Below are 25,048 nucleotides of genomic sequence, written 5' to 3' on the forward strand. Positions count from 1 at the left end.
CAGGATGGTCTTGGCTAGGCCGTCTGATCGTGTGACGTGTCCATACCAGCGGAGCTTGCGTTCCTTCACTGTGGTTAGCAGGTCTTTGAATGGGCCAATGGCGTTTTGGACTCTTCTTTTCACTTCCTCATTTGTGATGTGGTCTTTGTATGTAATGTTCAGGATCTTGCGGAAGCATCTCATTTCCAGGGCCTGGATTCTTCTCTGGAGTTCTGCAGTGAGGGTCCAGGATTCGCAAGCGTATAGAAATATTGAGAAGATGAGGGAGCGCATTAGTCTGATTTTGGACGAGAGGGAGATCTTTTTGTCCTTCCATATAGTCTTCAATCGACTCAGTGCGGCAGTAGTCTGCGCGATTCTGGACAGGACCTCTGGTTTCGAACCCTCGTCTGACACAATGGCACCCAAGTATTTGAAGGAGGAGACTTCTTCCAGTTTTTCACCGTTTACGTGCAAGTTGGACGTTACGCCTTGGCTGTTGTTGGTCATAACCTTGGTCTTCTCGGCACTGATCTCCATGCCGTAGGCTGATGATGTCTTGTCAAGTTTGTGCACGAGTTCTTCGAGTTCTTTCTCTTCTCCTGCCAGGCCATCAATGTCATCGGCAAAGCGCAGGTTGGTGATGACTCTGCCTCCAATGCTGACAGTTCCCACATGATCTTCCAGGGCGTCAGTCATGATCCTTTCAAGAAAGAGGTTGAAGAGAGTGGGAGAGAGTAGACAGCCCTGTCTGACTCCGACTGTGGTTCTAAACCAGTTACCCGTGCTACCATTGAAGAGGACTGCACTGGTTGCTCTTTCGTATAGGTTCTGTATGGCTTGGATGATGTCTTCACTGATGTTGAATTTGTGCATGGTGGCCCATAAGGCAGCGTGCCATACCCTGTCAAACGCCTTCTTGAAGTCAATGAAGACGTGGTAGAGGTCTCTTTGGTGCTGGAGATATTTCTCGCACAGCAAGCGCAGGTTGAAAATTTGTTCTGTTGTGCTTCTCCCTGCTCTGAAGCCGGCCTGCTCTTCGGCGATGATCATTTCTGCTTGCGGCTTCAGTCGGTTGAGAAGGACCTTTAGCATGACCTTGCTGGGGTGGCTGATTAGGCTGATAGTGCGGTAGTTTTTGCACTGTTGTAGATTGCCCTTCTTGGGGATTGTGATGACCAATGATTGTGTCCAGGTGGTTGGCCACTCTCCCGTCTGCAGGATCTTATTACAGATGGTGGTGAGGGCATCAATCACCGCTTCGCCTCCAGCTTGAATCAGTTCGGCGGGAATGTTGTCGACGCCAGCTGACTTCCCTGCTTTCAGTGTCTTCACTGCTGCCTCTACTTGATTCTTATCTAAACCCCACAATTCTGAGACATACTGTATGATGGATTGTATCTGGGTATTGAAACCTTTAATAAAAAAATATCCAAAGAATTGTTGTTTGGTAAACAGTTTCTTCATAACAAGTAACAATGCACTTATTGCACTGCTTGAAAGATCCCTGCATGCTGTTACAACACTAAAATGAGTAGAAAAAAAAATACTCCAAGATATTTGTAAGCATTCACAACTGGCATAGCGACACATCATACACTCACCGTACCATTGCTGCCAAATAACCACCTTTTCCATAAACAATATTACTTTTATCCAAATTGACTTTTAATTGCAACACACACACACACACACACACAGATGGATGGGGACAGAGAGAACAAGAGAGAAAGGTCAAGTATAAAGAGAAAGAGTGAAAGAAAAAGAACAAAGAGGAAGGCATGCACACACACACACACACACAAACTGTCTAGTCTGAGTAGTGTGTAACAGTTTATTCATCCCAACAAACCATCCAAACAAAAACAATGTCAGGTCTGATTTGGAAATGATGACATTCAGATGCTTATTCAGGCATCTTCCAAACTCAGATTAAACGCCATGCTTCGCCAAGCACCAGACTGAAACCAAATCTGGAAACAATCACATCCAAAAAACATTCCTATTCAATGTTTGACTTCCTACTGAGTTGTTTGATTTCCCTATAAAATAGTCATTCATTATGATCATGCATTATTCAGTAAGGCTCTGGAATATCTCAATGCATTACCTGTCATACACTTGTATCATACCTGTGACAATTAACATTTTCGTTCAAATACAAAAGAAAACCCCCCCCACCCATTCCCATTTCTTATGAGAATGGGGATTATTTTCCAGAATTTCGCTTGAACATCATCAAAACGTATAAGCCAAACTTTAGGTATAATAAATACCCACTGAAAAAGAAATTCACTCAGATTGGGTCTGGGGCTAGGCTTTGCTCCATGCAAACTTGTGACCAAAAATTTCATAAAGGCTTCCGAAACAATTACGATATTCTGATAAAAAATATTCTTAAAAATCCTGAAAGTTGCACTCGTTCAAGACATGATATGCCTTGTCCAAGTCAATTATTATGCCAAATTTATTGTAGATTTTTCTTGAAATTCTTAAAAAAAAAAAGAAGAAAAAAAAGAAGAAAGAATGAAAAGAAAAAAAAAGGGGAAAAAAAAAGTTGGTACTTCAAATGTACTACTGACACATGCACATGCTCTCACACACACTTGTTTACTACATGAACAATCCAGACAGACAATTCTAGATCAATGCTGAGATTCACACAGCTTATGTACATGCATGAAACAACAATAGTCAACAAAAACAGGGGCTGATAAATCTAACAACACAAAAACTACCTCACATAACCAAACTCATCTGCCTTTTCTCCCATGTACTGGTTTGCTTTGCCTTACAATTACACTACTAAGCAAAGAAACTGAAAAGCAACTCTGTTTTAAGCAAACCGAACACCGCTTCAATCAATGTGACGAAACAAAAACCCTAGTAAATGAACAACAGAAAAATCCCAAGTATTTATTTTATGTGCAAAACAGACATGGCAAAAGCGCGTATATTCAATGCAAACTGAAGATGGAGAAACTGAGTATGTAGGGTTTTAAATAAATGTGGACATGATGTGCACTGGCACAAGCACACTTAGCCACTCCAGTGGGACAAGTGTGGGTTCTAAAAAATGGCTGGGAGACAGTGTGGAGGTGGGAAGGAAAGTGGATGGACAATAGTTTATTTTCCTTTTTTTTCCAATTTGTTTTCATGCCTTGCATGCAGCTAAAGGCACTTTTTCCTGATTAATGGACAATTTGAGTTTGTGTTTTGTAGATTGGTCTGGGATTCATAAAAACGCAGCCTGAACATACATGAACATATCAGGATACCCGAAAACTGTAAAGACGAGGAGGCATGAATGTCTTGCAAAGCAGAGTGTGGTGAAATAAAAACTGTTATGAGCGCGGATCTCGTTACTGAAAGGCAGTAAAGCTTTTGTTTTATAATATAGAATCAGTAAACGAATTGTGCATCTGTCACACCTATCAAGATCTTTGCTTTAAACAAAATGGTGTTTTTATCTGTTTCCATTCTTTTACTGACAGAATTTGTGTGTGAATTAAACTGATTACAGTCAATAAATAGGAACTAAAGTTTATATCATAGTGTGGAACTCGTCCTTGACAGCAAGCAGGAATTTCCAGTGACCAAACTTACTCTTCATTACATTAACCGTGACCGGTGAGACAGGGATGGAGAGAGACTGAAGTTATTACACTAACACCACACACTTCTAGCTAAAATTAATGTTCACTTTGTACCATCATTTTATCTGAAATTCCTTCACCAGGCTTACTATTTCTGTCCTCAGTTCAACTCACCACAAGTGTTTTCTGACCTTGAACCAAAGTCACGAACAAGGTCGTCCCTATAGCTACACACCAGTCAATCATTTCAAACAGCACAGAAAAATACCCATTGACAGATGTAAGACAGCAACACACATGTGATTCTACCACTATCATATCTTTTTTTTTTTTTTTTTTTTTTCCAAAAGGAAACAGGTTTAAAATCTGCTTCATTTGGACAGAATTCATTGCCCTCACTAAAAACAGGGTTCCCACAGATCTGACCAAACAAAATTCCACACTTTTTACCAAACCAAAATCTCAAACAAAATTCTATATTTTTTCCAGGCCAAATTCCCCTACAAGATTCTGTACTTTTTACCAGACCAAAATCCAAACAAAATTCCACACTTTTTACCAAACCAAAATCCCATACAAATTCTATACATTTTTGACATCAAAACCCCATATTTTTCCAAGCCAAATTAATTTTTGTTTGTTTGTAATATATCCCCAAAACAAACCTCAATTGAACAAAAAAAAACCCAAAACAAACAAACAAAGACCCCCCCCCACCCCCCAAAAAAAAACAACAACAACAAAAAACACCACCAAAACCCACAGCTGAAAAAAGATATCGGCGAATATGTTAGTATGAATGTTCAATTTCCATCAATTTTTGCTTTTCAATCATTTGCCCCCCCCCCCAAGCCCCCCCACCCCCTTTTTTTTGGTTGATGCATTAAGCTCTTCATTGAATGGTACTGGTCAAGGGTTGTACTCAGAATCCAAGATCCTGAAGGGCAAAAACATATCACACCAAGACTTTTCCAGCCCTGGAAACTCTTCTCTCATTTTGTCCAGACTTCCCAAAGAAAAACTTCCCTGCAAGAAAAAAAAACAAAAACAAACATCACGATATATCCTTACTTCTGAAAAAAAGCTGACAATCAGAGGGACTGGTCACCCATCAAGAACACATTACAGCAAAGCAAAGCCAACAATGAACCCCCACCAAGGGCCCCCCCCCCCCCCCACCAAAAAAACAAACTTTTTTTTTTGCACAAGTTTCTTGATGAAGTAATTCTTCCAATCCATTTCCTCTGCCTTCCTGTCTATTTTCTTGGGGGTGGGGTGGGGTGGAGGATGGGCTGGTAGAGGAGGGATGGGGGAAGAGGAAGGGGAGGACTTGCAGCAGGGTAAGTGACTCGCATAAACTAGACATGTCAACCCATAAAACAACAACAACAACAGCAGGAACAACTAAACTCCAATACAATATATAACAATATACACAAGAAACTGAAGCAACCTTTCAGACATCTGAAAGCCAAAAGCAGCACCCTTTTAAATGTTTTTTTCCCCCCATCACAAGAGAAAAATGAGTGAAATACAGCTGGCTGTTGATGCCATATACTGTAGTGAGTAAGACTCCATTGCAATGTTTGAAGTGATTCTTCACACACAATATGGCCATGAATCCAAGGAAACATTAAACACACACACACACAGAAACACACACACAGACAAACACACACACACACACAGACACACATGCAGAACTACCATGAAAACAACTGTGTTCATCTTGACCAATATACACACACGCACTGTGCATGAATAAATATATACACACATGTCAACACAAACTCATATTTACATCATCGTATTGACACATATTCTGCTTCCTTTTTTTTTCTTTTCCAGTTTCTATTCTTTCAATACACATGTCAATACGTATGGCTGTAATAAAAACATACAGAATCACAGAACTCCTCCGAATGTATGCATAACCCATCGCTTGTTGCACAAACCAGAATCAACAAACATCAATAAATATGTGATGTGCTATCTCAAGCACACTGTACATGCAGGTTCATAATGCTTTGTGAATATTACAGAAGTGTCTTTAACTTTAACTTGCCGGATTTAAATAGGAAAAAGCACTCAGCTATGGAACCCCTTTGAACATCTCATAGAGGAACGTTATATTTCATACCATGAAAGTATAAAAGCTACTACCCACCACAGCGATGTGATTAGCATTGCAGACTGCTGTATTGGAGGACTCGAGTTCAAGCCCCATCTGAGGTGGGGTTTTTTTTCCAACCATGTCTGGCTCCTACCCAGAGCGGAGTGTTATGTGCTGAAATGGGAACACTGACAGCAAAGATATGAGGCCCATCCACTTCATGGATGTGTCTTTGGGAGTGCTGCTCAAATTTCCTGACCCACAATGCAGGTGTGTTTGGTGCCAGAATATATTACAAAAGGAAGCACATAGCACAGCCTTGTCAAGTAGTCTCAGAAATACTGGGTGGAAAAAAGCTGGTAATGAAACTTTCAAAAATGTGTAAACATAGGACCGATAACGGCAAAGGTAGTGAACATCATTTCTGCATTACAATGGCACTTTTCTCACTGTTGAAGAATTCAGATTGAAACATAACATGAAGACAAATTGTCCTGTTTATAATGGACATGTATAGGCTGTTTAAAAAAAACCCAACAAAACAGAAACAATGCATTACAGTGCGTTCTAACGGAACAAAAGAGAATAGAAAATCACTCGACATGGTCTTCTTTGATCAAATGGGAAACAGGGTTTTTTAAGACATTCTGACTGTCAACAAACAGGTACCCACATGCTGTCCTAGATGCAATGAACACTTAGACAACTGTCTTTTATACGATACACTGAACACAGGAAATAGAATGCTTCCAAATTAGGCTTGTTCATAACACTACCAACAGAAACAACACTGAAAGAGTTTTTCTAATGACGAAAAATGTGTTGTTTTGGGGGGGTGATTCATAAATGGAGAAAACTGTTCATTTGTTTTGTGATCAGGGTATTGTGCTATGCTTTTGGAATGCTACGATACACATCAACCTGATATATATGATTCTAAAGTAAATAAAGAAATGATCCTGTTTGGTTTTCATAAAACAGTGCAACAGACATGGCTTCAGATCTTATCATCTTCCTTGCTAAATACTTCATTTCTATACATAAAGGTGCAAAATGAATATTAGCTGGCCATATTTTACATTTTCTCAATATCAAGTACAAAATGGATACAACATGGAAATGTATTATGATATACATGCAATGTGCCTATTATATTGTTAACTGTATCTTTTACTTGTGCTGAGCAAAACACCAAACTTTACCAATTTCAGAACTTCACTGGTGTACTCATTACTTGTGAGGAAATTAACAGTGTGTATGTGTGAATTTCTCTAAGAACTGGATCAGTTCAGTTTTTTGTTTCATGTTCAATTATTTTTGTACGACGTTATGAAAAAAAGAAAAAGAAAAAAGAAAGTTTAGAGCTAATTAACAGAAGCTGCTTAGTAAAAAATAATGTATAAATATAAACATTTGATTATTTCTTCAACCATATTATCCAGAGAGTAAAAAATAGTCCCTGATACACATGGCTGGACATACACAACACACCACAAATATTCAGACATCTAGACAGAGGCATGTGCAATGTCATCAACTAAATTGTGATAAGCTCATTCCAAAGCAGACAAAATCAAAGTGGAAAAACAACGCAATAAATAATGCCAGCACCATCCAATATGCTCGTAGAGCATATTCTTCAAAGACTGTGGATACATACATACACATATCTATATACAACAATTCAAAATATCTGTACGAGTCACATGGTAAAACAGCCACAAAGATATTTTCTGAATAACAAAAAAGTGTATTGTAGTGTGTGTGTGTGTGTGTGTGTGTGTGTGTGTGTGCACCCATGATACTTAAGTTTTCCTGAACAGTATAACAGTCACGGAATGAGATACGGGAGGGAGACAGAGAGAGAGAGTCAGAGACAGAAAGAATGAATGAACAAATTAAATTTCATTTTTGAGGGTAGCAGAATAAGCAAACAATACTTTCTTTTCATACAGAGAAAAAAAGTGAGGGAGAGAGAGAAAGAAATGAGAGAGAGAGGGAATGAATGAACAAATTTCATTTCTGAGGGTAACAGAATAAGCAAACAATGCTCTTTTTCACTGAGAGAGAGACAGACAGAGTCAGAATTGCATGACACCACAAAAGAGGAAAACCATTTCTGAAAGCAGTCCCAAAAGGGTTTTGCTTCCCTGCAATGGATTTGTCCAAGTGGGAGAGATTAGGTAGTAGGGTGGAGGTGATGGGTGGGAAGGGGAGGGGCAGGGGGGGAGGGGGGGAGAGGAAGGGTGTTGTCTCAAAATGCTGGCCACTGAACAGTGGTCTTTTGTACACTCAGGTACAAACAGCAGCTACCAATAAAAAAAATTGTCTATCCTTGATTCAATATTGGAAAAAAAAAAAGATGGAAGAGAGAGCACAGAGAGAGGGACAGAGAGAGAGAGAGAGAGAGAGAGAGAGAGTTATATAGTCTGCTTAAGTTCATGCAGGCAAAGATCAGGAGTTGTTTCCCCTCACAGTTCTCTAAGCACAAGATAGTTTCAGTGACAGTGTGACAAAAACCTAAATCAAAACTGGGTGGGTCACATCTGTTTAACACTGAAAAAGTACAGACCGTACTGGCAGCCAATTATACATGAGAAAGATTCATCTCTGAACAATCAAACCAACCATCCAGCCTCACTAAGGAAACGCACATCAATACAGAACAAAAGAAAAGCAATTAAAAAAAAAAAAAGCACCAAACAAAAAAAAAGAAACAACAACAAAAAACAAAACAAAACAAAATCTCCCAAACCAAATGAAACCTTACTGACTGAAAGACACCAGGATGAATCCAAATATTTCTTTTAACAAAAACCTGACACAAAAGTGGTACAGTATTTGAAATGAAATAATACAACAACAACAACAAAAAGGAACTCTTGAAACCTGCCTTTGTGACACTGCATTTGTTTGATCAGTTTCAGTTTCAAGGAGGTGCCAAAGCATGTGGACTTATCCATATATATGTTACACCAGAGCCGCTCAAACAAAAGAGAAAAAGAAAAAAAGAAAAAAAAAGAAAAAGAAAAAAAGAAGAGGCGCAGCAGGTGCACTGGTCAAGAACACTGGTCAGACCTTGGGAGCCCACCCTAGGTTTGTGTCAAGCATTAACGTGAATGTTTGATCAATACCCTCGACTCTTTCCATGTCCAACTTACACAACACACCCCAAGCTACAATACCTGTAACCCTTTCCATGTCCAGCTTACACAACACACCCCAAGCTACAATACCTGTAAGTGCAACCCTTTCCATGTCCAGCTTACACAACACACCCCAAGCTACAATACCTGTAACCCTTTCCATGCCCAGCTTACACAACACACCCCAAGCTACAATACCATTAACCCTTTCCATGTCCAGCTTACACAACACATCCCAAGCTACAATACCTGTAACCCTTTCCATGCCCAGCTTACACAACACACCCTAAGCTACAATACCTGTAACCCTTTCCATGCCCAGCTTACACAACACACCCCAAGCTATAATACCTGTAAGTGCAACCCTTTCCATGCCCAGCTTACACAACACACCCCAAGCTACAATACCTGTAACCCTTTCCATGTCCAGCTGCCACAACAAACCCCAAGCTACAATACCATTAACCCTTTCCATGTCCAGCTGCCACAACACACCCCAAGCTATAATACCTGTAACCCTTTCCATGTCCAGCTGCCACAACACACCCCAAGCTACAATACCATTAACCCTTTCCATGTCCAGCTGCCACAACATACCCCAAGCTACAATATCATTAACCATTTCCATGCCCAGCTTACACAACACACCCCAAGCTATAATACCTGTAACCCTTTCCATGTCCAGCTGCCACAACACACCCCAAGCTACAATACCATTAACCCTTTCCATGTCCAGCTGCCACAACATACCCCAAGCTACAATACCATTAACCATTTCCATGCCCAGCTTACACAACACACCCCAAGCTACAATACCCTTAACCCTTTCCATGCCCAGCTTACACAACACACCCCAAGCTACAATACCTGTAACCCTTTCCATGCCCAGCTTACACAACACACCCCAAGCTACAATACCATTAACCCTTTCCATGCCCAGCTTACACAACACACCCCAAGCTATAATACCTGTAACCCTTTCCATGTCCAGCTGCCACAACACACCCCAAGATACAATACCTGTAACCCTTTCCATGCCCAGCTTACACAACACACCCCAAGCTACAATACCTGTAACCCTTTCCATGTCCAGCTTTCACAACACACCCCAAGCTACAATACCTGTAACCCTTTCCATGCCCAGCTTACACAACACACCCTAAGCTACAATACCTGTAACCCTTTCCATGCCCAGCTTACACAACACACCCCAAGCTATAATACCTGTAAGTGCAACCCTTTCCATGCCCAGCTTACACAACACACCCCAAGCTACAATACCTGTAACCCTTTCCATGTCCAGCTGCCACAACAAACCCCAAGCTACAATACCATTAACCCTTTCCATGTCCAGCTGCCACAACACACCCCAAGCTACAATACCATTAACCATTTCCATGCCCAGCTTACACAACACACCCCAAGCTACAATACCATTAACCCTTTCCATGCCCAGCTTACACAACACACCCCAAGCTACAATACCATTAACCCTTTCCATGCCCAGCTTACACAACACACCCCAAGCTACAATACCATTAACCCTTTCCATGCCCAGCTTACACAACACACCCCAAGCTATAATACCTGTAAGTGCAACCCTTTCCATGCCCAGCTTACACAACACACCCCAAGCTACAATACCTGTAACCCTTTCCATGTCCAGCTGCCACAACAAACCCCAAGCTACAATACCATTAACCCTTTCCATGTCCAGCTGCCACAACACACCCCAAGCTATAATACCTGTAACCCTTTCCATGTCCAGCTGCCACAACACACCCCAAGCTACAATACCATTAACCCTTTCCATGTCCAGCTGCCACAACAAACCCCAAGCTACAATACCATTAACCCTTTCCATGTCCAGCTGCCACAACACACCCCAAGCTACAATACCATTAACCCTTTCCATGCCCAGCTTACACAACACACCCCAAGCTACAATACCCTTAACCCTTTCCATGCCCAGCTTACACAACACACCCCAAGCTACAATACCCTTAACCCTTTCCATGCCCAGCTTACACAACACACCCCAAGCTACAATACCTGTAAGTGCAACCCTTTCCATGCCTAGCTTACACAACACACCCCACAATACCCTTAACCCTTTCCATGTCCAGCTTACACAACACACCCCAAGCCACAATACCCTTGACCCTTTCCATGTCCAGCCTACACAACACGCCCTAAGCCAAAATACCCTTGACCCTTTCCATGTCCAGCCTACACAACACGCCCTAAGCTAATTCTGGAGCTCCAGCAGCGACCATCTGGCGAGAGAGCCACTCCAGTCCATCAGCCAGCCCCTCCCCGGTCTTGGCACTGCAGCCCTGCAGGTGCCAGCTTCGGTTGCAGCACATCTTCAGCAGTCCCAGCTGCTCCGTCATCTCCTCTATGCTGGCGTGGTCTTCCATGTCCTGTCAGGAACGGCACAGAGTCAGGTTCAGTTTCTCAAGGAGGCATCATTACATTTGGGCAAATCCATATATCATATGCTACACCACATGTGTTAGGCAGATGCCTGACCAGCTGCATAACCCAGCATGTTTAGTCAGGCCTTGAGTGCATGTGTATGCATTATTTGTGTACTTATCAGAGTGGATTTCTTCTGTGGAATTTTGCCAGAAGGCAACACTTCTGTTGCCATGGGTTCTTTTTCAACACATTGCTTGAAAGATCACTGACATACCCTTCTACCTGAGCCACAGGGCATGTTGCTCACCTATTTGTTGGCAATGATCAGGTGGAAAGCCAGTTGAACAGGAAGGATTATTGACAAGTATACCCTGTGTGACAGACCTGGTGCTCACCTGTTTTTTGGCAACAATCGGGTGGAAATCTAGTTGAACAGGAAGGATTACTGACAAGTATACCCTATGCTACAGGCCTGGTGCACACCTGTTTGATGGCAACAATCGGGTGGAAATCTAGCTGAACAGGAAAGATTCCTGACATACCCTTCTACCTGTGCCATACAGCCTACTGCTCACCTGTTTGTTGGCGATGATCAGGTGGAAATGTAGTTGAACGGGAAGGATTACTGACATACCCTGCTAGCCTGTGTCACAGGCCTGGGGCTCACCTGTTTGTTGGCGAAGATGAGGAGGGAGGCCTCCTTCAGCTCCTTCTCCTGCACCAGCTTGACCAGCTCGTTCTGGGCTTCCGTCACTCGCTCTCTGTTGCTAGTGTCCAGCACAAAGATCACCGCTGCAAGCACATCTATGTATGAGAATCAGTTGTGTCCAGCTAGGACCATCATAACATCAAAGTTGGCATCTGCTGTTCTGACTATCTGGGTCACAATTTGATTATGGTGGAGAGTGTCTTGCCCAATTCACATCCCTGCTCTCTCAGCCAAGGGTGCTTAAAGACAGTCAGCACTAAGATGATCCCCAAGGCAAAAGCACTATGAGTCAGTACAACCCTGCATCCAAGTTTAAGAGTTGTAGTCCTTCACAAAAGACTCAGCTGTAAATGAATTCCCACTGCAGTGGAGAAAGCATTGATCATACAGCTCTCACTTTGCTGTTGGCCCAACTATAAGCTTTTGTCAATCCCTGATATAAGTTGAGCGTTGAACTCAAAGAGAAGCATAACAGTAAGTATTTATGTAGTGCTGAATCTTGTGCAGAGACAAATCAATGTGCTAAGGCACTAGTCATTCATTCACAAGCTTAGCTCTTATTCTGAGAAATGAAAGATAAAACTTGCAAATCATATAAAAATAGAAAGCTGCAGAAACTGTCAACCAAGAATAAGGAGGTGGAAGGGGGCTATTTTGGAAAAATGGTTTTAAGGCCAGACTTGAAAGAGCTGAGTGCAGGGGTTTAACAAAGTGAAAGAGAGCTCATTTCAAGTCAATGACAGAGAAAGAGTGGCAGCTGGCTGTCTGAGAATGCAGAAACAGAGTGGATCTGAAGCTGACCATGGAGGGCATACACGCAAATGGCTTTCAGGTTTGAGCAAAGCATCTCATATCTATAGCTCTACACACTGCACAGAGTTTGAGTTTAGCTCCACACAGGCATAATTGTCGCACAGGCACAGGATGCTGTTTGAAATTCAATCGCTTTGCCAGGACTTTATCAAACTCATGAAACTGCCATCATATGCCAACTGCAACACCTGCATCTGCATGGCATTTACAGCAAAGCATATCATACATCATTTCTCAATCAAACTGGCCGATAATTGGCTTTTAAAAAATCATGTATTATTTCTCAGATATTTTTTTTTTTTAGTCAAACTGACCTGTAACTGGCTTAAAAATCATAACACTTTTAAGACATCATTTCTCAAGCACACTAGCCGATAACTGGCTTAAATCTGCAAACAATGTTTGGCCACAGCTAAAAAAAACCTCAAAATGAAAATGAATATTAGAGCTGCTATGTACAAGAAGAAAATCAGCAGCTATTTCTTACTCATCAATTTTGTTCTCCCCTGTCACATACCTTGTGTGTTGAAGTAGTAGTGTTTCCACAGTGGACGAATTTTGTGTTGGCCTCCAACATCCCAAATAGTAAACTTGAAATTTTTGTACTCCACTGTTTCAACATTGAACCCTACACAAAAGAAAACAAAACAAAAATGTCATAAGAATACTGCAGCTTAAAACAACATCCCCCTCCTCATATCCCATGAAAAACCAAGCACACACACTCTCCCCCCTGCCCCTAAACACACACACACACACTCTTTCTCATATACATGCATGTGAATATACACACACAGATCCACTTGACTCTAATTTTAGACATATACTGATTTATTATAAAGTTATAACGGAAATTATGTGTTACTTTTCTTGTCTAAATGAAAATGCCTTATGCAAAAAAAAAAAAAAAAAAAAAAAAAAAAAAAAAAAAAAAAAGCAACAACAAAACAAAGTACACCATATGAAAGCACTGACAGCACTATGATTATATCTGTCATTACTATTTCTGATTGTTCAACACAGAAAATAGGGGAGGGGGGGTGGGAAAGAAAGAAATCACATCAAAATACTGACCGATGGTGGGTATGGTGTTAACAAACTCATTCTGTTTAAGTTTAAAGAGAATGCTTGTTTTGCCGGCTCCATCCAGCCCAAGAGTCACCACACGCATCTCTATCTTGGGGCCGATGTGCACACGGTTGTCCTGTAAACAAATGTGGTTTCACAAACACACACACACAGACATACACACAGACACACACACACCCACACACACACACGTACTCATGCACACAATGCAAATTTATTCCCTTATACATATATTCCCATAAACGTCTGCACATATGTAAACATATTAACAAAACACAAATGTGTGTGTGCATAAGGGTACTCAGACACACAGCCTGAAAGAAAGATAAACAAATGCACACACACACACACTCTCATGGATTTTCTTTGGTTCAAGACACTGCTTGCACAGTTTTAGTATCCCGGTTGTCTCTGTAAGGCCTGGACTGGTCCTTCTGCAATAAACCTGTGCTCACAACTGATTTCCTTGGTTCCAGTTCCAAGGAAAAACCAACACAAGAGATCCTGACAAGAAGCAACCCTGCACACATGAGAGGCAAAGCCTGTAATGAAGAATGGTTCAGGTTAAAGATCCCACAGCCTTTTGCAGCCATGGGGGCAGTGGATTCATATCCACTGTGTCTAGGGCTTGGCATACGAAGGCTGGGTCCATTCCTCTCTCTTAGCTGTTTTAACCTTCCCAAAATGAAGTCAGGTACCCATTCACACTTGTGTGTGGATTAAGGAAAAATAGGAGTAAAGTGTCTTTCCCCAAGGAAACAACACCATGCAGAAACAGGGGCTCGAACCCTGAACCTTCATGAACACTGGATCAGAAGTGCAATGCCAAACCAACTCTGCCAAGGTGCCTGTATAATATAATGAAGAATGAGGAGAACAGAAAAGAATCAGGAGCAGATGGACAGAACCAACAGTGTGGTCTGAAAACACCACAACCAGACTACTGCCTCTGTTGACACAAGGCAGCTGTGAAGTCAGGAGCCAAGTAGCAGCATGACCATTCTGTGCAGACCCAACACCACAAGAATGCCATTCAACAAGGGCCAATCACAAGTAAAGAAGAAGCCGAAATGATGTTGAAATGTCTGTGTGGGGGCAAAAGAAGAGAGTCCTTTTAACTGAGGCCATCTCTTGCAAGACTGCTGCAGGATGATGCAAAAGCATGCACCATGTGAGAAGACTGCATAGCTGTTTTAACCCCTCGACTGGTGAACACTGATGAAATGAGATCAGTGTGGCATGAATCTCAATTTGAAGTACAAAATCTCTGCTTTTGGTGCTGTGTAAATGATTTTAATGGAAAAAAAAAAGTAGTTCAATCCCAAGAGAAAGGAATTAAAAAAAAAAAAAAAAAAATCGTGACCGATGTCCTGACCTGTAACCTCAATCATATCTCAGGCATCACTAAGCCCTTCACTGACAAGTCTTGTCAGCAGCACTTAAACTGGCACAAGGGACAACACTTAAACTGGCACAAGGGAAGCAACTCAGTTGTAATCTCCTTGTGGGCCAGCCACTGTGACCAGCAACATTTGCTTTCCCTTGTCCTGAGACCAAAGCCAGACGAGACCAGAACCACCACCACCACCACCATCCCTTCCATTTTACAAATCTACAGAATGAAACATGTACTGACATTGACAATGTTACTTTTAGTCCAGCCAACAGCACAGGGCTATATCAGAACTGTCTAATGAAATAAAAAAAATCATATTCACTTCTGTGACCGGATAGTCAAACACCCAAATTTAAATGTCCATATCTGCCATGCCTCGAAAGCACACCAAGAAGTGAAAGCCAGAATCAACTCTTCCACTGAAAAGACCCCTCACGCCCCAAAATACACCGCATCAAAACAACACCACAAATCTCCTTGGTGACACATTCCTTTCAATTCTAAAACTTCCAAGAAATCTTTCAATTTACTAAAACATAAGATTTATAGAATACTAAAAACCACAGCATTTGCATTTTTACAAACAAATCTAACTTTAAATTTATTCATAATATTACCACTGACTGATCCAAAAGCTTCTTTCAAAATTAATACTGACTTTGTTTTGGGGCTATCCTTATTCTTTCAAAATTAATATCAACTTTGTTTAGGGGATATTCTTCCCTCTTTCAAACTTGATACTGACTTTGTTTTGGTGCTTGGTGGGCAAAGGGTGGAGATTTTTCCGATCTCCCAGGTCAACATATGTGCAGACCTGCTTAGTGCCTGAACCCCCTTCGTGTGCATACGCAAGCAGAAGATCAAATACGCACGTCAAAGATCCTGTAATCCATGTCAGCGTTCAGTGGGTTATGGAAACAAGAACATACCAAGCATGCACACCCCCAAAAACAGAGTATGGCTGCCTACATGGTGGGGTAAAACTGTCATACACGTCAAAGCCTGCTCGTTCGTGTACATATGAGTGAACGCAGGAGTTGCAGCCCAAGAACAAAGAAGAAGAAGAAAAAGAAGAATATCATATCAGACCAGCAACGCACCTTGGTGAAGGTGATGGGGATGGTGGGTTCCATGGCCAGCTGGTCCGGCAGGTCGATGAACTGCTGCTGCTGTTTCTGCACTGTGTCGAGCAGGTGGCTCACCTCAGCCTTGGCCAACAACACCTTGGTGTCGTCCTGCATCACACAGATTGTGATGTGTTGTGTTGTGCTGTGTTGTAGTGCACTGTATTGTATCAAACTGTATGGTATGGTATGGTATGGTGTTGTATGGTATGCTATGGTGTGGTGTGGTGTTGTGTTAAATGGTATGGTATGGTATGGTATGGTATGGTATGGTATGGTATGGTAAGGTGTGGTGTGGTGTGGTGTGGTGTGGTGTGGTGTTGTGTTGTGTTGTGTTGTGTTGTGTTGAGGCCAGTAACACCTTTGTGTCATCCTGTGTCACATAGGCTGTTTTGTGTTGTGTTGTGTTTTCCAGTAAGTGGCTCAGCTCAGCTTTGGCAGGTTGCATTGTTTTGTATTGTACTGTGTTGCATGTATTGTATTGTTTTGTTGCTTATCGTGTTATATTGGATTGCACTGTATTGTACTGTATTGTGTTGCATCTATTGTACTGTTTTGTGTTGTGTTGTTGTATTGTCCATCTGGTGGCTCACCTCGACTTTAACCAGCAGCTTAGTTTGGTTATCGTCATGTGTCACACAGGCTGTATTCTGTTGTGTTGCGTTCGTCAGAATAGGTCCCAGAATTTAGGAATACAAACATAGAAAAAAACAAACCCACTGATGTTGAATGAATGACCACACCACCACAGACATCTGTCAACCACCACAAACACCTGTCAACCACTACAGACACCTGTCAACCACTACAGACACCTGTCAACCTCCTACAGACACCTGCCAACCCCCACAGACACCTGTCAACCTCCTACAGACACCTGCCAACCCCCACAGACACCTGTCAACCCCTACAGACACCTGTCAACCCCCACAGACACCTGTCAACCCCTACAGACACCTGTCAACCCCACAGACACCTGTCAACCACTATGGACACCTGTCAACCCACCTCCCTGCCCCTCCACCCACCCCCCACCCACCTGCTGCAGGGTGGCCTCGCACTGCTGGATGACGGCCTGGATCTGGGAGACCAGGATGGCCATGTCCTCCTGCTGTTGGCGCAGCATGCACAGCTTCTCCCGGATGTGGGTGTCCACCGCTGCCAGCGCCGCGATCTCCTGCCGGTTCAAGTTTTCCCGCAGGTCGTGGAAGTACTGCTTGATCTTCAGCCGTGCCTGCTCCGCTGTGCCCAGCATCTGAATGAGGGGGAGAGAGAGGAGGTGGAAACATGGAAATGTAAACTGTATGTTCGGTCTGTCTTTAGAATAGAATAGAACAGAACAGAATAGAAACCTCTGAAAACGGAGCGTGGCTGCCTACAATGCGGGGTAAAAATGGTCACACATGTAAAAGCCCACTAGTGTACATACGAGTGAACATGGGAGTTGCAGCCTGCAAATGAACAAAAAGAACAAGAAGCAGAACAGAACAGAATAGAATAGAACAGATCATGCTTTTATTACAAGGTGTACCAGGGTCACAAGGAATATGCGGGGGTGGGGCGTGGGGGGGGTGGGGTGGGGTGATAATACATAAATGGTAAGAAACATAAACCGAAAACATACATTCACACAGACACGGTATAATTTTGGACACATATGTGCATATCAATACAAGAACTTTATTATCCTTTTTTTTAATTTTATATTTTATTCATGATTACTTTGAAAAGTTGTGCCTGCACTCTTATCTTGTCGAAAAGAAAGTATCTACACTCTGGAAATGTAAGTATGCTCACTCTGTCTTTATTAACCTTTTTAAAATTTTTTAAAATTATTATTATTATTATTATTTTAATTCATGATTACTTTCAAAAATCAAAGTTGCGCCTGCACTCTATCTGGTAAAAAATAAAGTGTCTGCACTCTTGAAAAGTAAAAGTCTGCACACTGGAAACGTATGTGTCTGCGCTCTTGAAGAGTAAGTGTCTTCACTTAATCTATATTATCCTTCCTTTACTCATGATTACTTTGTAAATAATGATATATAGTGTCTGCACTCTGTCTTGTAAATAAGCAAGAGTCTGTGCTCTGGTAAAGTAGAAAAGTAGTAAGGTAGAAATGTAAGTGTCTCCACTCTGGAAAAGTATGCACACACAATTCAACCTCAAGGGCCTGTCTCCAACAACACATGCAGAATTAAACCTCAAAGGCCTGTCCACAATAACAAATGCAGAATTAACCCTTAAGGGCCTGTCTTCAACAACCCATGCAGAATTAGCCCCCAAGGGCCTGTCCCCAATAACACATGCAGAATTAACCCCAAAGGGCCTATTCCCAACAACCCATGCAAAATTAAATCTCAAGAAGCCTGTGCCCAATAACTACAAATGCAGAATTAACCCTCGATGGCCTGTCTCATCCCCCAATAACCCCTGCAGCCCCCCCCCCCCCCCCGGACCCCTCCCCTCCCCCACCCTCCCCCTAACCTGTTGTGCAGTGGCTGAGCCGTCGGAGCTGGGAATGACATGGACACCCCCCTCTATCTGCTGAATGACACTGTGCAGACGTCTGGCCGATTCCGTCACCTCATCCCCGAATGACTTGACATGGAGAACAGCACTCAGGATGGAGCTGCGTACATTCTCTGCCTCTGTCTCCAGCAGAGCATGCTGGGTATCACAAAAGACCAGCGTTAACAAGTGTTGGAATACAAAAACAAGTGTTAACAAGTGTCGAAATACAAAAAAAATAACAAGCATTATACAGCATTAAAAAAAAACCAAACAAACAAAAAAGTGCTAAATTAAAGTATGAGACTATAAAATTAACAAGTGTCAAAATACAAGAATAACAAATGTTAACAAGTGTTAAAATACAAAAATAACAAGTGTTAACAAGTGTCAGAATACAAAAATAACAGGTGTCAACACGTGTCAGAATACAAAAATAACAAGTGTTACACAGCATTAAAAATAGAAAAGTAAAAAGTGCTAAAATTAAAGTGTGATAATAGAAAAATAACAAGTGTTAAAAAGTGTTAAAATACAAAAGTAAAAAGTGTTATGATACAAAAATAACAAATGTTCAAAATGTTAGAATACAAAAATAAAATAAAATATTCAAAAGTGTTGGAATACAAGAATAACAAGTATTAAACGTGCTAAAATAAAAAAAAATCATATGATAAAAGTGTTAGAATACAAAAATAACAAATATTCAAAAGTGTTAGAATACATAAATAACTAGTATCAAAAAGCGTTTGAATAAAAAATAACAAGTGTAAAAAAAAAAAAAGTTGGAATGTGAATGGAAAAAAACGTTAAATAGTGTTACAATTCAAAAAGTGAATAAAGTATATAAAGGTGCTAGAAAACAAAGAAAACAAAACAACAACAAAACAACCAACAACACCAAACAAACAAACAAAAAACCCCACAAAAAAAACAAACAAAAAACCAAAAAAAACACAACCCCCCCCCCCCCCCCAAAAAAAAAAAGGAGAGAGAGAGAGAAAGAAAAAGAATGTGAAGAAAGTGTTAAAAAGTGTCAGACTGGGAAAAGGGAATAGTCTGTAAAAGAGTAAGAGTTATTAAGAAAAGAGTGAAGAAAGAAACGATAACCATATGCATTAAATTCCAACATATAATTGCACAATGCACATACATCATCTATAGATACAAACCAAAACTCATTTGCAGATTTTTTTCTCCCTCAGAGAGGAGACACATTTGTATTAAACTCTAATGAATAAAAATATGCCAACAAGAAACAATAATCAAGAATGAAACATCTAATTTTCTGTACTTCTAATTGATGACAAAGTATTCAAGACTTTGACTGTGTAATGAACATTTATGATATCATGAATTTACATTATTATTAGATTTATATGTACATGCTCATGTATATTACGTATGACGAAAAAAAGCTGAACTTACAAAATCCATATTCCTTCCAAAAAATATAATTGAAAAAAAAAGTTGGGGGTAGAGGCGGGGGGATTTGGCAGGAGCTAGCATTAACAGAGATATTTCCTTTCTTTTAAAACAATAAAAGTATGTTCTTAAAGTCTGATTTATCTTTATCTATCATTATACTGTCATAAAGGACCAACAAAAATTGTGGACATTATCAGCACTCAAATGACAGGGCAACAAGAAAAAACCATATTCATGTGATACATATTACTCTAAACACACAAAAAACACCCAACTATCCCAACATGCAGAGACACAAATCTTGGTCAGACATAAAAAAAAAAGAAAAAAGAAAAAGAAAAAAAAAAAGCTTTTGCTTCTTCATAAGTGTTACGTTTCTCTCCAGTCACACACAACACACATACATAAAAGTAAAAAACATAAACCACACACATACACATTAAAGACATCACCAACACAAAAAACAAAGCTGAACCCACTTTGTGCTTCATGTGGCGGCCGTAGTCTTTACAGATGTAGCACATGAGAGGGGAGCTCTTGCACTCGTCCTCTAGGCACGCAAACTCCACCAGGTGCATGGGGTGGTACACACACTTGGGGTTTTCCTTGGGCTTCTCCGAGATGGGCACACGCTTGTGACGGGCCAGAGTGCGTGTGGAGTGTGACCTCTCGGAGCACTCGATGCACAGGTGAGTATCACAGATAGTGCAGTAGAGAACAGCGATGTGGACCTCGTTTTCGTCACACACTATGGACAGCTGTGCACAGGAAACATGGGGGAAATATGAGGAAGGGCGAGACATACATGTGTGTGTGATTTTGTGTCTGTGAGTGCTGCGCGCACGCGTGCATGTGTGTGTGATTTTTACATGAAAGTGTGTGCATGTGTGTGTGTGCACATATGTGTGTACGCTGTGTGTGGTTGCTCTTTATCTGTTATAGTACTTGCGAACGAAACAGTTATTGGTAATACACAAACTGCAGTATAAAGAAAAACATAGATAAAGGAGAAAAAGTAGGCAAAATGAACACCGAGTTCAGAAATAAAATGGAACAAGAAACAAAAGCATTTTTATTGGTATTCCCTCTTATGATTTTTTTTTCTATTCTTGATTTTTTCTGCCTAAATGAAAAGCGCTTAAAAGATTAAAGAACCAAGAAGAAATCTCATCTTCATTTCATTCTGCTCTGTTTGAATACCCCTCTCCTTATGTAAATAACTAGGTATTATAAGACCAGTGATTTCCTTTTGCATCTATTCATGTCATGGAAGACATAAAAATCAACTCTGTGAACGACATACATAGTATTAATGTCAATGCAAGCCTATTTATCACATATATATTTAACGAACAAAAAAAGGACACATGTATTTGCAAACAAGTATCCTTCACACTTATCACAGGAATAAACAAAAAGACAATAACATCAAATTTTACTAGATATCATTGAAAGCACATTTCTTCCCACCCAAATTCTACACCAAGAATTCTATTCCTTCCAGAATTTCTACTTCCCAATAAACCTGCTGATCTCTAACTGAACATTCTGACTTTGAAGTCCAACCATTCACACCATCATTACAACCTCAAGGCTCAATCCTTACACTCTGACAATTCTGACATCTGAGTTGCACCATTCACAACCATCCTAACATCCTCAATCCTTATACTGACAATTCTGACATCTGAGTCTCATTATTCACACCATCATAGCAACCTCAAGGCTCCTCAAAACCTTACACTCTGTTCCCGGGCCAACATGCTGTCGGAGAGGATGCGACATGGCGCCTGCTGGGGACTCTGCAGTTTCTCCAGAAGCTCCAGAAGAGCAAAGTTCTTCTTCAGCCCCCACACCCCAGAGTCCCCCACCTCAGTGGGCTGGCGGTCAAAGGGACAAAGCAGGGTTCGACCATGGAGTGGCAGGCGGGTCAGGCACTGGTGACATACTGTGTGACCACACACAAGCAGGCGTGGCACCTTGTCACCTTGGAAACGGAAGATTTCGTTGCACACACGGCACTCCGAGATCATCTGCAAATTTATGCGTAATGATTCATTTTATTGTCACTTTCAAACACTCTAAATATGGAGGTCTGCTGAAAAAATAAAATGCAGTATTAAGAAGTAATGGGTATTCATCCTTGTTATGGACCCTTTGTGGTTGCTGGGCTGTAAGGAACATGCTTTGAAAGATGGCTTTTTCCCCCTAAAGATGATTTTTGCTATTTTATACTGTCACAAATTATCTATGTGAATACGATTTTATTATATCACAACTCCTATATATATCATTCGCTAAAAATATTCTACACAAAGGGCATGCTGCACAAGGGATCCAGTTTTTCTTTTATATCCCAGCAGAATCCTCAGATCAGTCACTTCAGATTAAAGTTGGTCACTGTTCAATGGTACTGGCTGCTTACTTCTCCTGCCAGGGTCCCCCCCCCCCCCCCCCCACACATACACACAGAGATAAACACACACACACACACACACACACACACACACACACACATATATCCTTTCCCTCACCAACCTGGAAATTTTAATGAAAATGTGTACTGTGCACACTTAAAGATTGTTTTCTCAACCTTTTTACATTTCCAGGACCACTTGTGGCTGAAGCTTTATTGGGGCATCATTGTTACAAACAGATAAATAAGAAAAAAACAAATACAAAAACTGTGAGGTTTACAAATAAATGTCACGTAACAGTCCACAAGTTTTTAAATGCCCAACAGCTGATGAAGTGAACTATTTTTGCTCAGATCAAAGTTGCCAGTATTAATTTTGATGTTTGTTCATGGTATGACTGCGTAAGAGTCTTATTGTCTTGATCCTCTCTTTATCAGCATTACATTCTCGCTGACAAAGAGATATAATGTGAAATTTTAAAGATAATTTAACTAAACTGCAAATTAAATGAAGAAAAAAATCAGCATCCTGCATACTACTAGTCAAACAAGAGGACTAAACCAGTATACAACATTGGGTTATATTAGGCATTGTATTCATTGCACAGTAAAGACTGCCAGGTTTAGCCCCTGTTTTTTTTTTTTTTTTTTTTTCCATTTGTTCTGAATTTCATTGGATTATCAAACATCAGCTGAAGTCCATGAAAATTTAGTGACCTTTCAGTTACATGTCTTAAACAGTTAGAGAAACCCAGTGAAATGTGGGATTTCCACATTTCTTCCCCTGTACTTTTTCATTTCTAAAATGGAAAAATCTGTAAACTGGTTTGTGTACACTCTACATTTCGTCTTCTCCACGAAGGCATGAAAATTATATATATCGCAATATCATTATCCGTCTTCGAAACGAAACTGAATGGAAAGGGTACAATGGAAGAAATGTATATCTATCTTATTCTATGGCGATTTGTGTTAGTTTTCCTATAATTCGTTTTTCATTCTCAGCCTCAAGCTACATCTTTTAAGTGGTCTGTCGCGTTCTCTATTTGTCATATTTGTTTTAAGATTTTCACAATAATTTTCTCCCTTTGTGACCTCGATCTGCCGATGAGAGTAAGACAATACTTCGGTAACAGAAAACCTTTCAGAGATCACGAATCCAGTTTTACTGTTCTGCTACAGACGAATGATAGTTGTGTATAAAAAATACACATATATAAGCAACTGGAACACTGCGGAAAACATTTGGTACATTGAAGAAAAAGAAGCGCCAGGACTTACATGCTCAGGTTGAGTCTGGCACTGCGTTAAAGGTGTTAAAACTGAAACTGCATCGTACCCAAGGCCACCAGACGCCATATTTCGTGTTTATGACCTCAGCAGTGAATGAATTAATTGAAGTATAAATGGAATAAATTTGATTCATAATTCATGAGTTACTAATAAATGCAATTCTATATGTACTAAAATCATAAATGCAGTTATCCATGCAGTTTTTGTTTTAAAACGGCAATATTGAAGAAGGCGGAAGAGAAGTGCGGACTAAGTCAACAAAACGGCATTGGAAGGCTTAGGATTCTGTCCACAGTTGCAAATAAAGCGAAAGCATTTACACCTGAGGCTGCTCTCACGACCCGGCCAGAGATGAGAATGCATAAAATGCACAGACAACTGACTAATAAACCATGTAACTAAGTAATCAGCCAACTAGCTAGCAAACTAAGTCACCAACTGAATGAATAAATGAATTCAATGATCCCAGGAAAATAAATAAATCAGTTCTAACAACGATTCCCATACCAGTGAAAAAACTGAGCCACAGTTGTGCTCAGTCATTGAGTCTATGACAGAAAAATGACCCAGTGAAAAAGAGAGGAACACTGTTACGCTATCAGATGTATATGCAAAACCACGTCAGCTTATAGTAACTGAGGAACTTGAAAAAAAAAAGACTGAAGAAAGAAACTGGCATAACTCCCCAATGATACACCGGAGCGCGCGGCGTGCGCAAACACACACACATACACACAGCACAACAAAACACACATGCACACACACAACACAACACAACACACACACACACACACACACACACACACACACACACGCACACACGCACACACACACACACACACACACACACACACACACACACACACACACACACACACACACACTGACATTCACCGTGGCTCTGACACACACACACCGCTTTAAAAAAAAAATCCTGTCATACATATAAGTACATATGCATATTATATAAGTACATATTATTATATAAGTATATATAAGTACATATCTGTGCAT

At 40.8% G+C, this 25,048-nt stretch overlaps 1 protein-coding gene across 1 annotated transcript; it reads right to left on the reverse strand.

Moving 5' to 3' along the window:
- Positions 1 to 10,949: 10,949 nt before the first annotated feature.
- LOC143294906 (E3 ubiquitin-protein ligase TRIM23-like) lies at positions 10,950 to 24,101 on the reverse strand. The gene is made up of 10 exons (XM_076606423.1): positions 24,023 to 24,101; positions 22,068 to 22,358; positions 20,805 to 21,083; positions 18,874 to 19,056; positions 17,426 to 17,641; positions 16,363 to 16,497; positions 13,852 to 13,981; positions 13,295 to 13,405; positions 11,923 to 12,047; positions 10,950 to 11,257 (listed from the first exon to the last, which is right to left on the reverse strand). Exons 1-10 carry the CDS (start codon positions 24,098 to 24,100, stop codon positions 11,078 to 11,080), a joined length of 1,728 nt encoding a protein of 575 aa, XP_076462538.1. The 5' UTR covers position 24,101; the 3' UTR covers positions 10,950 to 11,077.
- Between the last annotated feature and the right edge of the window lie 947 nt (positions 24,102 to 25,048).

The sequence above is a fragment of the Babylonia areolata genome, chromosome 20, assembly GCF_041734735.1.
Source record: "Babylonia areolata isolate BAREFJ2019XMU chromosome 20, ASM4173473v1, whole genome shotgun sequence".
NCBI lineage: Eukaryota > Metazoa > Mollusca > Gastropoda > Neogastropoda > Buccinidae > Babylonia > Babylonia areolata.

Excerpts from the sequence above, each read along its gene's own strand:
- LOC143294906 (XM_076606423.1), bottom strand. The coding sequence starts at position 24,100 with ATGGCGTCTGGTGGCCTTGGGTACGATGCAGTTTCAGTTTTAACACCT. Across the intron at positions 12,048-13,294 it reads CTACTACTTCAACACACAAG|CGGTGATCTTTGTGCTGGAC; the intron begins GTATGTGACAGG and ends ATGTGCTTGCAG. Across the intron at positions 11,258-11,922 it reads TCATCTTCGCCAACAAACAG|GACATGGAAGACCACGCCAG; the intron begins GTGAGCCCCAGG and ends CGTTCCTGACAG.